At 47.6% G+C, this 14,187-nt stretch overlaps 1 protein-coding gene and 1 pseudogene across 1 annotated transcript; both read right to left on the bottom strand.

The window, feature by feature from the left end:
- Positions 1 to 3,834: 3,834 nt before the first annotated feature.
- LOC100381614 (uncharacterized) lies at positions 3,835 to 8,011 on the bottom strand. The gene is made up of 6 exons (NM_001174432.1): positions 7,870 to 8,011; positions 7,680 to 7,768; positions 7,270 to 7,362; positions 5,197 to 7,146; positions 4,645 to 4,825; positions 3,835 to 4,555 (listed from the first exon to the last, which is right to left on the bottom strand). Exons 1-6 carry the CDS (start codon positions 7,973 to 7,975, stop codon positions 3,939 to 3,941), a joined length of 3,036 nt encoding a protein of 1,011 aa, NP_001167903.1. The 5' UTR covers positions 7,976 to 8,011; the 3' UTR covers positions 3,835 to 3,938.
- Positions 8,012 to 13,074: 5,063 nt separating this feature from the next.
- Positions 13,075 to 13,800, bottom strand: LOC103630990 (hydroxyproline O-galactosyltransferase HPGT3-like; annotated as a pseudogene).
- Between the last annotated feature and the right edge of the window lie 387 nt (positions 13,801 to 14,187).

Genomic DNA, 14,187 nt, shown 5'->3' on the forward strand with positions numbered 1-14,187 from the left:
CATATGCAAAGATATGAAATAAACAAGTTTGGGAATTTAAAATATGAAATTAGGTCTAATTCTATGAATATTTAAAAGTCCAGGGTTCAATCTGCAAGATTACAGGGGCCTGCGCGCGAAAACCAGGGACAGCGGGTTGATTCTAAACAAACCGAGGGTCTCTTTAATAAAACTACCGCACGAAGGGGTATTGGACGATTCAAACCGTTAGATCAGAAACCAACGGCCGAGATTAGATCTGCGGTCGCGGGCGCGCGCGCACGGGCAGGCGAGCGCTAACAGGCGGGCCAAGGGCGTCAGCGACCGAGGGGGCACACTGACCGAGCGGGCCCAGCGCCAGGGGACGCGGGCGCTGACAGACGGGCCGGAACGCAGGGCGCGCGTGCGCGAAGCGGTATCCCGCGATCTGGGCCGTGCGATCAAGATTGGACGGGGGAGATCAGACCTGGGGGGTGAACGGCTGCGGGCGGCACCGCTCCTCTCCACAGCGGTGAAGTCGCCTGAGTTGGGGCAGGTGCGTGCTAGGGTGGTTCCGGGGTCGCCGGGATTGGGCAGAGAGGGAGAGAACAACATGACAAACTCAGTGGCGGGGAAATGACCACGAATCCGAGGACAGAGAGGGGAGAAAGGCGGGGAGAAGGCCTCGGGCGGGCTAGAGGAACTCCAGTGAAGGATTTCGGCCACGGGGAGGGGGCTTGAGGCGCGCTAAGGCCTGGGATAGCTTCAGTAGAAGGAGGGGTACCTTATGGGCCAACGCCGGGGCACTAGGCCGGGCTAATTTGGCTGGTCACCGCGCGGGCGCGGCGGACCACGACGACCGAACTCCGGTGAAGCCGAAATTGGCCGACCACAGAGCGAAATTAAGGAAACTGAGCACGGGCACAGGTGCCTCACCTCGGGGCGGAGCTCGGGGTGGCTTGGCGCGGTCTCCGGCGAGCTAGATGACCGGGGAGGCGGGCGCGGGTCTCCGGCGAGGTCTGGCGGCGTGAGCAGAGCGCGAGCGAGGGGCGGGACTGCGTGAAATAAGGCGGGGGAGTGAGTGCGGGCACGGGCGGGGCTCAAAAGGAGCTGGGGCGTGGGCAGAGCGACGTGGACGAGGATCCTGGCGACGTGCGCGAGTGCTTGTTCGCTGGTCCACAGTGGGCGCGGGGAGGGCGGAGCTGACAGGGAAGGCCCACAGCGCAGAGAGAAAGAGAGAGAGAGAGAGAGAGAGAGAGAGAGAGAGAGAGAGAGAGAGAGAAGGGGCGCGTGGGGCAATGACTCAGCGTCTGGCAGAACGGGCCCGCGAGGCAGAGAGGGAAGAGGGGCGCGAGAGGGGAAAACAACTGGCGCCGACAAGTTGGCCCCACTGGGCAGAGAGAGGGAGGGGGAAAGCGCGCGGGGCAGAAACCGCCACTGACAGGTGGCGCCCACCTGTCAGGCGGCGCGGGCGCGGGGACTGGCTGGGACGAGCTAGGCCGGCTGGGCTGCTTTGCCTTTTTCTTTTCTCTGGATTTTCTAATGGCTTTTCCATTTCTTTTCTCTAGGGTTTTCAATTCAAGTTTCAAATTCAAACTAATTCAAACATGTGCAACAATTCAAAGAATATTTAAACTCAGCATGATGCAACATGTCATGACCCATAGTGTTTTGGCAAAAATAAATAATTAACCTCCACTAATTTAAGCTAATTCTACTTAAAAGGGGTACAAGGGAGAGAGAATCTAGAGAGAGTGAGATACCTAGGGTGAGAGAGAGAAGAGTAACACATGAATTTGGGTGATCATTAGAAAGAAATTTTATACCCCCAAATTCAGGGTGTTACAGTAAAGGAAGTCATATTGCGACTTTCCCCTACCTCCAAATGGTGGAGGAAGGAGGGCCAACTCTGGCCGATGCAGCGAGCCACGCAGGTCTTAGCACTGCCCTTGAAAGCCACCGGTGCACGTGGTAGGCCCTTGTGGGCCCACCATGGTCGGCAAGCTGCCTCCAGGGAGATGAGGTTGTCGAATATGTAGCCCTTGTTGGCCTCCTTCCTGAAACCCATTGGCAGGTAAAGGAAGTCATAGTGCGACTTCCCCCTACCGCCAGATGTCGGAGAATAGGGAGAGCCAACTTCGGCCGGGAGGCGGACGACATCCGCCCCATGCCCACCGATCGTCCAAGCAGGCACTTCATCGACTGGCTGGGAGAACCATATAGGAGATTCCCCCTACCTGGTGCGTAAATGTCGGTCCAAGAACAAGACCGATAGCCTAGTGTTTGTGGATTAGCTAGACTTTGAAGTGGAATGCCCTACTACGCATGGGAGTGTAGAAGAGGAGCTTGAGAAGTAAGGAGATTTGTTAGAGATTCCTCCGTGGGGATTCAATTGAGCATGTCCGCCCTCGAGTCCTTGTACGGGCTCGAGTCTGGTCCTCCCTAGGGCATGGGCGTCGCAAGTGTACCCCTAGGCTTGTCCTCTAAGTAGCGAGTGTGCCCTCCCTTTCATAGCCAAGGGGGGACATGTACATGGGCACTGAGGAACCCCGACAGGTGGACCTTAGCCGTATAACAAACGGAGTGTGGAGCTATTAATCCTCTAGTCCAAGGCCTTCACTTGATCACCATGCAAATTCTCTGCCCAGTCGCACCTTCGTCATGTCTAGTCGGCATGCGGGCGAAGGCAACAGTGTGCCGGTGTAGGCTAGCTCATTGTCTTGCGTAGGGGAGTAGGCGGACGATGATGTCCTATCCCTTTTGCATGTCTCTTCATCTGACGCCGTAGTGGGAACAACAAGAGTCATGATGGGAGTTATCCACACGCGGCGTGTGGGTCAATGGTCTTTGCCTCAATAACTCGCGGATTACTAGCGCGCCCCAGGCCTTGCGGACTGCACACGCCGCCTGCACTTAATACGAGGCGCACGTCGCCTGCCACCGGTATGAACAGGAGGGTGGCCCCATGTCAGAGGCCCGCTCTAAGCGACGCTTAGCAGCTTCCGCGACACACCTTGGGCTACGTGGCAGCATCGCACCCCGTCTGGGCAGAGAGCAGCAGCTGGGAGCGTATGTAGACATGACAGCCTCGGACCTCCCCTAGTAGGGGTCTAGAAAAGACTTAGGAAAGTTTGGGTCCTTCTAAAATGACTTGGACACGTGGCGGCACCAGACCTCCTTTGACCGGAGGTCTGGATGACATACGTGGGGGTCCTGGACCATCCCTTGGGGTCCCAATCCCGGGCTGTAGCTAACGAGCAGTCTCACCTCCGGGACCTACGGTGACATCGGTCTAGAGGCTTGCGACTCGGATGGGCCTAGGCCCCAAATTAGGGTAGACCACTCGTTCTCCTGGCCAGAAGTCCTGTCTTGACCCAACAGGAGTGAGTACCTCATATTTAAGGTTCCTGAAAACTGAAATATAAAGTAGCCCATTTAGAAGCATCCTAATTTTTATAACCTAGTTTCTCTGTTTCCAAACAGAACCTTAGTGCGGCTGATTAAAAAAAAAGTAAGAAGCAACTAGAACCGACAAAAGCACAACTGAAATAACTCTAAATGAACTTCAAATAAACGGTAACAACTAACTCTACGGTCTACACACTCGCCATCGCCATGACTCTCACGATCGATCGATGCATGCCATTGCCATTCCCAGGCATCTTCACCACGACGCATACAGTCTAAAACAAACGACGTGAAAAAGTGTAGTAGGATAAACATGTTCAGACTGCTGATTAGGACACAGCAGTAATTGTAGTAGGATGTACACATACATACACCTGCCCTGCCAATGCAATCCGCCCGTCACTATTTCAGCACTACAATCAGAGAGCAAACCAGTGATTTGCAGCAACGTCAATTAGACAGCAGCTTAACCAAGCCTTTTATATATAGTAGACTAGTATTCGCAAACTACTGGTTTGCAGGTTGTGACTCATCTGCCTAACAATCTAGCTAAACCACTACAGCCCTAAACATTAGCTGATAACAAGGAGGTTCTCCTGGGACATGATTCCGACGATAAAATCTGTCATAATGTCATCATGGATCATCATGGCAATCTTCGTTCCAACCAGCTCTACCTCAGAACCATGGTCCAATGGCAAAGGCTGAACATCCTCCAAGAAAAAGTGCCCACAGTTACTTCGCTTCTGCACCATTTGCCTGACGATTTCAGTTAACTGTCCGTGATCTATTTCAGGCCAGCGCTTCATCATGAGCTTTGAACACAAGCCAATGTCTGGAATGGTCATGTCAGCCAAAATTGAGTTCACAAGATCAAACAGAAGTTTCCTGTCGGATTTTGACCACAGAACCAGCTTGCTGTACTTGTTTTCAAGACAAAGGAACACATCTGAGCTCACTTGCCAATCTTCTAGGTGCTCTGGCAAGTCGCACGCGCTAGCAAGCATGTCCTGTACATAAGAGAAATCTCTGTCCTCCCCATCCTTAAACATAGACAACTGCTCTTCCATGGTTCGATATATTGAGATGTTCATATTATCGAACTCGTCGCTTGACAATGTATCAGAATAGTCTCCACAAATGTCATTTTGGTCTTCCATCTTCAGCATCTTCAGTTGCTCTTTGAGTTCTACATTTTTTTTAGAAGATACGGAAATAGCATTTAGTAATACTGACCATATTAAGTGAAGGAAGATTGATTTCCTTTGTTGTACTAACCTTGAATACCGACGTTGATGCTTTTAAAGATTCCAGAATAAGTCTCTTCACCAGAACTTTGTTGCGATAAAGCAGATGGACTTGAGCAGTCACAACATTCAGCACTTGCAATACTTGCTGATTCTGCTGTTCGAGTGTAGACTTGATCAGCTTCAATCTCCACTGATGGGTTCCTTTCCTCCTGGAACCAGATGTATGTTAAATCTTAATAATCAGAATGCAATTATTCCACTGGGGCTAATAATTTTCATAACAAAACTAAAATTACTTGAGATGATCTGATCTGGAGATTCAGAGATTGTACAGCCAAAAATAAAGAACCAGCACAACTTTTATTTAAAACAGCAAAGTTACTGTCCACCCCCTAAACCCACCAAACTCAAGTCTTAAGTATTTCTTCCTCTGCAGAAATATGGCAATGATCCTTAATGTTAACACCACATAAGCTAACTCTAGTTTTTTGAAATCATAAAGATTGTTTGTACATGTTGGCCACCTAACATTGACAAGGTAAATGTTAAAGTGCTTGATAATGACACTGTTGGAACATACCTTCAATTCTATGCAATCCTGATTCTGAATTGATATAACTTCTTTTGTCTCCGGAGATGATGTTGCTATTGTCTGGTAGCATCCCATAAAACCTTGTGTTTTTTTCTTGTAATCATGTTGAAGAGCAGAATCAGACTCTTCCTGATCCTCAGTTTTGATAGCATCATCAGGGCACTTTTCAGTATGTATATTGCTTGCCCGAGAAATATCAGAAACGCAGATGCTGTGCCTGGCTATTTCCGAGGTTACATGAATTTCTTTTTCAGGTAGCATATTTTCCCTTCCTAGATGGGCAGTTGCTTTTTCATTTCTCTGTTTTGCATTTCTGATTGGTGATCTCTTCCTGATATGTGCATTTTCAGATTCATCAGTGGGTGCATTCAATATATCTTTCAGAATGGGCAACCTACAGGTTGGTGCAGACTGTCTCCTGCATGATAATTTTGTAGAAGTGGTAGATGAGGCTGGAAGAGATTTGGACCTGAGAAAATTCCTTGATATACCAGCTCTTGAATCATCTTCACAGTAAATCCCTGTCTTCCACCCATCTTTACTGCTAATGCCAAGAGGGCTGTCTGGCACCTCTCTCACATTATAGGGACTGAAGTTTGGATCTGATCCTACCATGTGGGTGGTTTCTCTTGGTGCATCTCTATCAGACAGTCCGAGCATTTCACCTAGTGTTTTTATGCCTTTAGGAATTGAATCTTCTGAATCAGATTGGCAGGTCATTTGCCATCTTTTCGAGAGGTGCTTTCTAGCCTTTCTACTTACTGATGGTCCCGAAGAATGGATGCTTGAATAAATGGGCACGGTGTCTTCATGAGAGGTAGAAGTAGAACTAACTCTTGCCTTCTCAGTATCTGCTTCAAGGTTATATTCTTCCTGGGATGATCTCCTCCTGCTACCACTCCTATGTGCTTGCTTTCTAGCCTTCTGTAGTGCAAAACCCCTTTCTCCTTCGAGAACTTCATCGTTTCGTGCCACAGAAAATTGTTTACTATGGTGTGGAGGCTTCAAATGTTGTGTATCTCTCTTCTGTTTATATTGTGATGCTTCTTGGCTTGATAGAACATGTGTGAAACTTTTCCTCTGAAGGTTTGGCTTCAGAACAACAATTTGAGAGAGAACAGGTGTGAAACTTTTCCTCTGAAGGTTTGGCTTCAGAACAACGATTTCAGAGCGACGGCATGAGCCTTTACTCTTGCCCTCATTTGGTGCCAAGGGCGCCACTGGTGTAACTGAAGTTTCTCTGGGCGGCATGCTAGGAACGGGTTCCTCAAACTCTTTTGGTATGACATGCATCCCGTCACACACACCTTCCATGCCACAAGGGATTTCTTTCTCAAACGGTTGTGCAGCAGCAGCAGCAGCAGCATTGCTGGTATAAGAAGAGCACTGCAACCCACTGTGGCTAAGGATGTGTCCTGAGAATCCTGACACTGCAGTCCTGTTCTCCTGAAGGATTTCAAGGAAAACATCCCTTTTGGAGTGCAGTACCTCGAGTGCTTCGCTGAACTCCTTAGAGTTCATATTCCCTTCGCCAGTGGCAAGGCGCTTAACATCCAAGAACTTTTGCCTCACAAATTCAAGATCAGCTTCAATGTTTGTCAGATATGGCTCCTGATTTCCAGGCTGCAGCGGCCCATGCATCGCCATGTTCTCCATCTCTGTTACCTCGAAAACATCGTTAAATGCTGGCAGCTCATCAGAACTGGTGTTACATGCCTGATCCCCAGACGAAGCGCTGTCCACGCCTCGAGCAACTCCTGACAAGTGTCGCCGGTTACCCCGGGTGTCACTCTGGCAGCGGTCAAGAGATTTCTTGGGGCGAGGCACGGTGTCTAGGCCCATCAGCCTGCCAACAATACCAGGCGAGCAATGGGTGAACTCCACCTGCTTCGGCGTGTCTTTCTTCGCAGGGACAGCGCTTGGCTTGTTGGAGAGGCCCTGCAAAACATAGAGAAAGAGAGAGCACGGACAGGGGTTTCAACAAGCAGTTCACTAATCAGACGTATTTTAACTGCGTTCGAAGTGCATTTGTGGACAGCAGTGTAGCGCTGCATCATGTACCTCTCTTGAATTGTTTTCGCCCCTCGGCTCATCCACCGGCAGCAGCGACGGCGGCGTCATTGCCTTCTTTGCCCTTTTGAACTCAAACGTGAACTGGTGCAACAATATAACAGTAGTTGATAAGAAATCGAGGTAGACAATCGTGCCAAATCAATGACGAGGAAGACAAGTGAAACTCGGGGGTTTTTTTTAAAGAAAAGCTCTAGTCCAATGACAAATAATAAAATATTCTCTTTTTCAAAACCCACGAAACATAATTAATTAACAAAGCACATGTTTCTAAATTGGAGAGGGGCGATTTAAACATGCACAAGCAGCAGCAGCAGCAGCTGTAGTAACCAAAAACCTTGGTGAAGAAGAGTGACAGGAAGAGATGGGGACATCCGGACTGGTGGTGGTGGTCTACTCACCGATGTCTCTTCCACGGAAGACATCACCGGAGCTTCCAACGCCGACTGCTCCTTCGATTCGTGGGAAGCCGAAGCGACAGCCCCGCTCGCTGCGCAATCACGGCACGGAGAAAACCAGACCAAAAAAGGCTCTGTGGTTAGACGCAGAAATGCGAAAACGGAGAGGCGAGCTCGGCCCGTGCTCGCTCACCTCGGCGCGACGGAGTGGGCGGGGACGGCGCCCGCTGGCGGGAGTGAGAGTGGGAGCTGGGGCGCCGTGGCTTCGCCGGTGCTCGCGACCCACCGCCGTGCAGCATCGCTTCCGCCTCCGCTTCTCCTGTCTGCTCCTCTAGGCTCTGCCGGAGACCTTGCGTCTCACTCTCCCCTGACGAATTCAGATCTTGAACTGTGGGGTACCGGGGAGGTGGGGGCCCACGTGGAAGCAGCGACGGTGCGGGCCCCGCGAGGGCCGCCACGTCCACCTCTCTGCACTTGGGCCACAACGCGAAGCGGGGCATGGTGTCAGTGAGAGTGCGGCGGCGCAGGGCGCGTGCAAGGGGGTGGTGGGCTGTACGGGCGCGTGGTCGAGCCAAGTTCGAAAAGGTTCGCGGTGGGTGGGGCACGAGGCGTGAGGGACCAGGGAGGAGATGGGGCCCGGCGCTCAGAGACTCTCCTCTTCCTCACGTGCTCGCCGTGACGAGGACGAGAGACCGAGAGAGCATCCGAGAAAGAAGGTCGCTAGCTTAGCTTCCACTGTGCGGTGGTGTGGCAATGGATCTTCTGCGGCGCTGTTCGTGGAGCGTGGACTCGAGGCTATCTATCTATACTTCTATAGGCGAGTGGTAGGGTAATCTAGTACTACGGGTTGTCATTGATAGAGAGATGTTACTCAGATATGCTTAGATATATACTTTATCAATTGTCAAGAGGAAATATAATGAAAGGTTTACTGTTAGGGGGCTGGCTTATTTAATGTTCATTTCATTTTTTTCTTTAGAAAAATATCTCTTGCAATAACTTATACGGCATCTTTCTGCTTGAAAACCAATCTTTCTATCTCCTACAATTAATAGCCGCGCTCGATCACTTGGGTTTGGGATTGAAATTTAAAGTGAAATTAGGAAAGGAGACTGTTGAACTGGACGCCGGCGACTATAGTCCCAACAAAACAGATTTCGGTGTTATTGATTCAAATATTATTAACTGAAAAAGATGGAAAGATAGATATAGATATTGTTTTAGATATAAAACTAATCGAAATAGATACAGAGCTATGTATTGATATCCTCTACACTTCAAAGGATATGTGTGTGCCCGTGTGCGTACTGAAAACATCTTAGCACTCTATGGTTTCAGTTATTAAAGTTAAAAAAATGTTATTTGTGAACATTATGTGTTTTGTAGAGTCAAAATAAAGTTAGGTCATGGCAAAGACGATTGTTTGGGAAATCTATTGTTTTCATGTCCCTGATTTATGGATTTTTGTTTTGGTTTTCGAACGATGGAAAATTAGGGTAAGCATACTCTAGTTGAAGTGGGAGATGAGCACCAAGTTCAATACGACTGATTTGGGGTTATTGTGTTTTTCTCTTGGTATTAAGATGCGTCAACGACATCAAACTATCCTATACACCATGTGCACAAGGTTCTAAAGCATCAGGGTATTGAATTTTGGAACCCAAACCTATGAAGTTGTTATATTCTAGTACAACAACCACGGTGGATGCTACTATATACTAGGGCCTTCTCGTAAGTATCTGGTCACTGGCGGATGTGCGACCGGGGGCTGCCGCCTCGGTCGTGGCCCATTAGAAACAGTAGTATATGGTAAATTTGGCCCACAAAAATCTAAAAAGTTAGATCACACTCTGGCAGCACCTCTCCGCACGCGCCCAGCCGCCGCTGACCGTTCTTCACCCCTTCGCACTGCACGTCCGCGCTACGCCCATGGCTCATCCCGCACGCGCTGCGGCACATCGGCAGTGTAGCCTGCGCCCTCGGCTCCTCCTGTCCTCTCCCACACCGGTCGTCGCCCTCAGTCCCGCTCCCTCACTCCATCAGGATCAGGACTCAGGCAGGTGCCGCCTCCCCCATTGGCTGCTCGCCTGCTCGGTGCTTGTTGGCTGCTCCGTGGAGTGGAGGCGTTGGGTGTGAGCGTGTTATACACCTCGTGAAGCCTCTTTGTCCCTACTGATTGCTGAAGACTGAACCAATGAATCCTACTGCACAGCTTCTGCTGCTAGTTTGCTATGTGTCTGGGGCTGCTAGAGCTACTGTGCTAGGTAAGAAGGTGAGATTATTTGGTATTTTGGTTTAATCAATTATCTGCTTGGTTAGTAGGTTAGTTGATAAAATTAAATTTTATGTTTATAGGGATAGGATGGATATATTCCTTATCAAGAATCAGAACAATATTTATTAATTATTTATTATTATATTTGTAGAATTTGTGTCGACTTATTTAGGCTACATGCCTTTTGAGTATTTAAGTTTTATCTTGCTACTTGTGTTATATTAACATCAATTAGATTGTTTTTAAAAAAATTTTATAGCTTTAGTTTAGTAACCTCCCTCATGATCTGTTTCTCGATCCGCCCACTGTATCTGGTACTTGGTGTATACCTGATTGAAACTCTGTGTTTAATTTTGGTAGTTAAGGCTAGGCCTGGGCAAAAAGAACCGGAACCGAGGAACCGAACCGAAATAACCGAGAACCGAAACTGAACTAACCGAACCGAAGGAACCGTTATGAAATTCGGTTCTGGTTTTTTGAGAACCGAAATAAATGGGATATTTTCGGTTCTGCACTCCAAAGAACCGAAATAACCGAAAAAACCAAAAGTATTAGATTCAATTTGTTACATGTGTTTGTAACTTTTGATGTTGTTTTATCGACTTATGTTGAACCTCTAATCATCCATGTATTATCTATGAAATTATGGTCATTGTGCACTTGTGGTTGTTTGTGGGGAGATGTTGCCGAAATTTCTCACAAAAGTTGTTGTTATTCAGAATTTTAGAGTAGTTGTTCCAGTTCGGTTAGAACCGAGGAACCGAACCGAAGAACCGACAACCGAACTAGTCGGTTCTGGTTTCTTTATCTTGCTATTTCGGTTCTAGTTTTTGAAGAACCGAATTTCTACAAGAACCGAGGAACCGAATGCCCAGTCCTAGTTTAAGGCAGCTAGTGAACTACCTATTTTTTAAGTATCGAGAATGAGATAGATTAAAGTCCATAAAGATGATCAAGTGAAATGATTGACAAAAATCCAGGAACGAGGTGTCTGAAATTGTTGGATCTCGGGAGGTCATTGATGCTACAGAAGTGGAGACATGCAGGAAAATGTAAAAGCAAAATGCAAGGCAAATATATAGATTGTGTCATTTTATTTTAATGGTTAAGATGCAATAGAGTGTGTGAATGAATTTAGGAAAAGTACTCGTATTATTAAGATAGTGTTTGGTTGAAGAGCAAAGTAGAACGGAACCGTTATGTCCCAGTTTTGTTGTTGTTTGGTTACAAAGTAACTAGAACGGAGTGGCTCCAATTAGGTAGTGTTTGGTTGAAGAGCCAAGTAGAACGGAGCCGTTCTGTCCCAGTTTTGTTGTTGTTTGGTTACAAAGTAACTAGAACGGAGTGACTCCAATTAGGGAATATTCTCCTCAGATCCGGAACCATTCCACTCCGAAAAATCAATGGGACGGAGTCGCTCCGTTCCCAGCCCGCTCGCACAGCTCGCCCTCCCATCTGTGTGCAGCAGCTCGCGCGCCTCCCTCTGCAACCAAACAAAAAACAGAGCCGCTCTGTTCCAGTTCACTCTGCAACCAAACAAAAAACATAGTCGCTCCGTTCCAACTTAGGCCATGTTCGTTTGCGTCGGATTGCACCCGGAATCAAGTCAGCTAATCAAAGTTTATATAAATTAGAGAAGCAATCCGGTTAGTAATCGTTCTGACCCACCAATCCGGCACAAACGAACAAGGTCTTACCAAACACAGAACAGAGCGGCTCCGTTCCTAGAATCAGGGATGGAACGGCTCCGTTCTACTTGGCTCCTCAATCAAACATTACCTAAGAGAGGAACTCAAGATTTGGTACAAATGTTTATGTGCTATTAGGTGAGATGAATTCAATCCTTTGCATTAGAACTTAATGAAGTTATGAAAATCGATCTGAGACATTACTAACTTAGTGTTTGGAACGTATTGACGTTAGGACACATAAAAAGGTTGGAAGAAATAAGATAAACAGTAGGCATTATATTGGACCCACAGTAGTGTTCGATTGCTAAAGTGTAAGTCTCATGACTAACAATTGTATGGTGGTTTAACTTTTTTCTGACCAGCTTTTCTGAAAATCTGTTTGTGGGGAGAATCTGGCTATGGAGAGAATTTGAGTATCATTACGATTACGTGTGGAGGAAGATAAAATTGTTCATAGGGCTCAGGATCTAGAAAGTGACGAATTTCTACTATTACAACGACTCAACCGATTATGTGTTTATGTTGATTTTGGATGGTTTTTGCCCCAACAACTTTTATAGAAGCTGGCTGAAAAGCTGAGTGTTTGACAGTCCACATCAGCTTTTGGTGGCCAGAAGCCGAAACAAACAGGGCCATTGTCGCCTCGTGGACTTTGTTCTAACGACGATCGTGGGATCAGTTTGACGGTTCAAGTTGCTCTCTGGTGGGCATTGGACTCGAGATTGTTGGTTCCTCGCTTGTTAAAAACTAGTAATCTACGCGCGCCCACAACGCGCGCATAAAACATCTTGTAATATAAACGATAAGAATATTATATCTTTCTAACCAAGTAATTTATACGCAGTGCAAGTAATATATATGCAAAAGGTAGAATAGTTGGGTGCATTATTAGCAAGTAATATAAAAAAGTAAGGTACATTTTTTTCTGGGAGATCATACCTGATCCGTTAAAAGTTGCAACAATGTGCAAAGGAGTCTGTGAATTGCGATGCTCCCAAACAATGAGTGAAGGGATTGGAATAACAGAAAATGTGTATGTGCATTATTGTGTATGAAGGGACACTATAAATAAATGGAGATCTATAATGGTCAGTATTGCTAACCTCGAGAGGATATTAATTTTTGTTCTCATAATGACTATTTGCTACAAAGAAATTTGAAATTGTAAACAGATGTAGCCATCTCCAATCAACACCAATTGCCCCAAATGTATCAATATTTCTCGTTTTTTCATATCAAGAAATTATATTTGCACTTATAAATTTCAATTTACGGTTATACTATATGTCAAATATTTTAGTTAAAACATATCTAACATAATAATTTATATATTTTCTATATCATGGTTATTATTTTAAATAATTTGTTAGTATCAGTAGTGTGCGAGTCGTTGAGTAAAAAAAATTCATAAAAGTTGAAACATGACACATATTTATGTCTCGTGTGTGTGGCCGGACAGCAGCTTGCTAAAGCAGATGTTAGTCTTGAGACGGGAGTCAAACCCAGTCCCAGTGTAGACTCCAACGACAGAAGTTGCTGCTTCTTGTTGAAGTCCATAGCTACAGTCCTGTCCCCCCCCCCACCCCCACCGCCCCACATGTACCCCTCACTCTTGCCTTGATCAGGTACTCAGGTCATCTCCACCTCAACAATTTTCCTTCTAATCGCCCTGCCACCACGCCATTTCGAGACAGCAAAGCAAAAATTAACACAACAAAATTTGAAAACTCACTTGCATCCAATGTTCCTAATCTTGTCCTCCACCGAGAGAACCTTGAGGACCTGCAATCAGGTGTCACCGTCAGGCCAAATCAAGAGAAGAACTAAAAATGCGAGTAGAAGTGACGAGGGGATGAGAGACGTGCACGGTGCTGGAGCTCTTCTTGAGAAGGTCGGAAAGGTCGCCCGGGTCTGCGCATCCTGTCTCAACCTGAGATAGAGCATTGGGTGCTGGATCGAAGTGTTTGGGAGTGCGGGCAGGGGGGCATACCGTCCGGTGACGTAGAGACAGGCGTGACAGGCGAGGAAAGCCATGGCAAGAGGGACCCTGCCCGAGGCGAGGGCGAAGGCATCGGAGGAGGAGGGCTGAAACATCAGAGGAGGCCGGGACATTGGATCGACGGTTTTCTCGCAGCATGGCGCTGGCCAGCGTCTCCATGGCGGCGGAGATCTCCGACGCTGGGCTCTCGGTGCCTCCTGTCTGCTCCTGACAGCGCATGGGGAGGGAGTCGGTGATGAGGGACCGTACCTGGAGTAGCTTTCGTCGGCTGTGACGGTGGCGTCCGCCTTCTCGCGGCGACAAGGGAGTTTTTCCTTCTTGAAGCCGCCACTTCATGCCCCGTCTAGAAACCGCCAGACGCTTGGAGGCTGGAGCAGATAAACCGTGAAGAAGACCGTTGCGCTTCCTGACGTGTGTTGCTGGCCGTTGGAGGAGCATCGTGCGGCAAAAACATGAAGAGCCGACGTGGACAAACGGGATGCGAGATTTGCTCCCGTGGTTAATATCGCCGCATGGCGCTGGCCAGCGTCTCCATGGCGGCGGAGA

This window comes from Zea mays, chromosome 6 (assembly GCF_902167145.1).
Source record: "Zea mays cultivar B73 chromosome 6, Zm-B73-REFERENCE-NAM-5.0, whole genome shotgun sequence".
Taxonomy (NCBI): Eukaryota; Viridiplantae; Streptophyta; class Magnoliopsida; order Poales; family Poaceae; genus Zea; species Zea mays.